Below are 2,780 nucleotides of genomic sequence, written 5' to 3'. Positions count from 1 at the left end.
TCACACCGCACAATTTTAATAAAATATTATATAAGTTTAAAATAATGTATTTGTTAATAAAATTATTATTTATTAATGTCAATATTCAATTTGTAATTTTAAAATTTAAAAAATAAATAAAAAAAAGCAATGAAATATATTTAATGCTAAATAAAAAAAAATCATAATAATTAATTATAAAATAAACATTATTTTTTTTGTTTCAAAAATATCACAATAATAATCCAAATATAACATAACGAATAAAAAAACCATAGACTCCTTGATAATTATTTAATTTTTAATTATTGACTTAAACTTAATGTAATAATCTAGAAGACGGGATTTTAGTGCATTATTTTAATTACTCATTATATCTATGTCTGTATTTTTAAATACATGTATGTAAGATGTTTTTTAGTTTTATAATCAATAATTAAACTTTAATTACATTAAAATCATTGCTTAGATTCATTATATTTTTTACATCCTGTCGGATATTTTATAATTATAATTCCATTAATTATAGTATTACCTACTGAAGCAATATTTTGTTAGCATTTTTTTTTAATTATTATTACATTATAAATAGATGGAATCATCACAATTTTGACAATTAATTTATTTAGAAGGACATTAAGTGCAAGCTTTAGTTTATGAATCTATATAGTAACCATTTTAACATTTTTCGCAACCATTATCATTAAAATTTTAATAATTTTTATGAAATTATTAGCATTTTCAATACTATCAAAATAAAAACTAGCGCCAGGGCATTAATTTACACAACTTCTACTATCATGACTTATTATGTATTAGGATTACATTATGAACAATTTTCTTTGCACAATTTACATTTTTTATCTGAACCTAATCTATATTTTTTAGAAGTATTACATTTAATATATGTATTAGAATTCTTAATTAAAGATATCAAATAAAAGGTTTTACACATTCTTTAGAATTTACCAGCAATATCCTACAAGTTATATATAAAGAAGAATTTTTTTTTACACAAGTTTTGCAATTTCCTTAACGTGCTGTGGATAACTAAGACTCGCATATACCCAAACCATAATTAGGTTTATATCCTTGTTTCTAATCCAAACACTAATTATCTTGTAATAATGTTAAAAACTAACATTTAGTACACTAATTATATTGGTCGGTCCAGTAAAACTAAAGCAACTGCTATGGCATGGTTCACAATTACCATCCTTTCCATATAGGCCTTAAAGACAATTGGATTTGCAAGTATTATCTGGGTTCTTGAATTTACCTGAAGGACAAGAGCCTTATTATATACACTTTCCATCAATGAATAATCCGGAGCATTTTGTAATACAATTTTCCCCTCTATATCCAGATTAGCATATGCAATGTCCGTTTACACAGACTCCTTTTTAAGAACAGAAATTCGGACATGTACGGGAATTATTACAGAATCTATTATAATCTGAAGGACATGTGATTTTACCTTTAGCTTTTTTGCGAGTTTTATCAATATCCTTTTATTCCCCTTAATTCCCTGTTCCACATAAAACTTACAATTAAATATCTGGAAAAATAATAGATATTTTAGACGAATCGGAGGGAGGAGCATTTAAATTAATATTATATTAATATTACGATGATGATTTTACATATATGAAGATTAGAAGCATTTACTTTGAGTTGAATAATCAGATAATTTATCCTCTTCCATTTCTAAATCTTCATCATCCTCTATAGCATTAGGATTTGTACAAAGATTTTCTATTTCAGGCTATACTATTTTACATTAGTCTGCATATTTGTTAGTTTCAGATAGAGCGAATCCTTCATATTCGAATGAACATAAAAGATCATCTAAATTTTTAGGAAATTCTGGGTATTCAGTATTACTATAGCAAACATTTTCTAAGAAATCGCAACCTTTTCCTTTTTCCCCATATTTTCATTTACTTCAGCATAAAAACCTATGTCTTTTAAAAGAGCAATCGCAAATATAGAACGATTATTTTTAGTAATATACTAAAATCCTGTGATTAATTCTTTAAAAATAACAGATATTTAACAATCATCACCAATTGGTAATATACCTGAATTCGTAATTCACCTAATACGTAAAAATAAAAGTAATTATACATTTAAATTAAAGAATAAAAATAATAATTAGAAATTAGAAAACATATAAAAGAAAAATAAATAATTGAGAGCTAAAAATTTATACAATACTAATTTTTCAATCATAATATATTTATCTTGATTATAATTATATTGATTTAGAGTAAGAGAATTATATTTTGGATTGTTAGAAATTATACAAATAATATATAAAATATGATTTTTCAGTAAATTTGTTAAGAACTATTTATTCTAATAGTTATAAGTATATTATTAATATAGGAATTAATTTGTTATTTTGAAGATAACATTAGATGTTTTTTAAAAAATACCTAAATTATTTTTAAATTCTTATTGTTTAAAAAGAAATTTCATAAAGATTTATTTGTTTAGTAACAAATAATGGTGAATAAAATAACTTGATTACTAAATATATTGACATTTTATAAAATTAGAATGGTTTTCAAATATTTAAAAACGTTCTATTGGGTTGTAATGAAAATGACTAATCAGAATTCTAGAATATTATAGAATAATATTCAAGTTACAAATACATATAAAAGAGATAAAATAAATTATACTTTATATGTATTAAAAATATAAATAATATTTATTAAAAATAAAATATATAAATATATATTTATATATAAATGCTTCAAATTTTCATAATATAATAAAAGTAAAAAAAGTATAAA

The 2,780-nt window shown here is 21.9% G+C and overlaps 1 protein-coding gene across 1 annotated transcript, besides 4 other annotated features; it reads right to left on the bottom strand. All coding sequences in view use genetic code 6, as the record gives it.

Annotated features, from left to right (window-relative positions):
- Positions 1 to 37: 37 nt before the first annotated feature.
- Positions 38 to 77: a microsatellite.
- Positions 78 to 993: 916 nt separating this feature from the next.
- IMG5_102840 (leishmanolysin family protein, putative) lies at positions 994 to 1,744 on the bottom strand (the record flags this gene model as incomplete). The annotated part of the gene is made up of 3 exons (XM_004035184.1): positions 994 to 1,089; positions 1,131 to 1,537; positions 1,648 to 1,744. Coding segments are annotated over 3 exons (600 nt in total), but the record flags the coding sequence as incomplete, so codon positions are not given.
- Positions 1,745 to 2,661: 917 nt separating this feature from the next.
- Positions 2,662 to 2,707: a microsatellite.
- Positions 2,669 to 2,715: a microsatellite.
- Positions 2,683 to 2,732: a microsatellite.
- Between the last annotated feature and the right edge of the window lie 48 nt (positions 2,733 to 2,780).

The sequence above is a fragment of the Ichthyophthirius multifiliis genome (assembly GCF_000220395.1).
Source record: "Ichthyophthirius multifiliis unplaced genomic scaffold scaff_1120509250856, whole genome shotgun sequence".
NCBI classification, from domain to species: Eukaryota; Ciliophora; class Oligohymenophorea; order Hymenostomatida; genus Ichthyophthirius; species Ichthyophthirius multifiliis.
The sequence above is the reverse complement of the archived record's forward strand: the minus strand, read 5'-3'. Positions and strand labels throughout refer to the sequence as shown.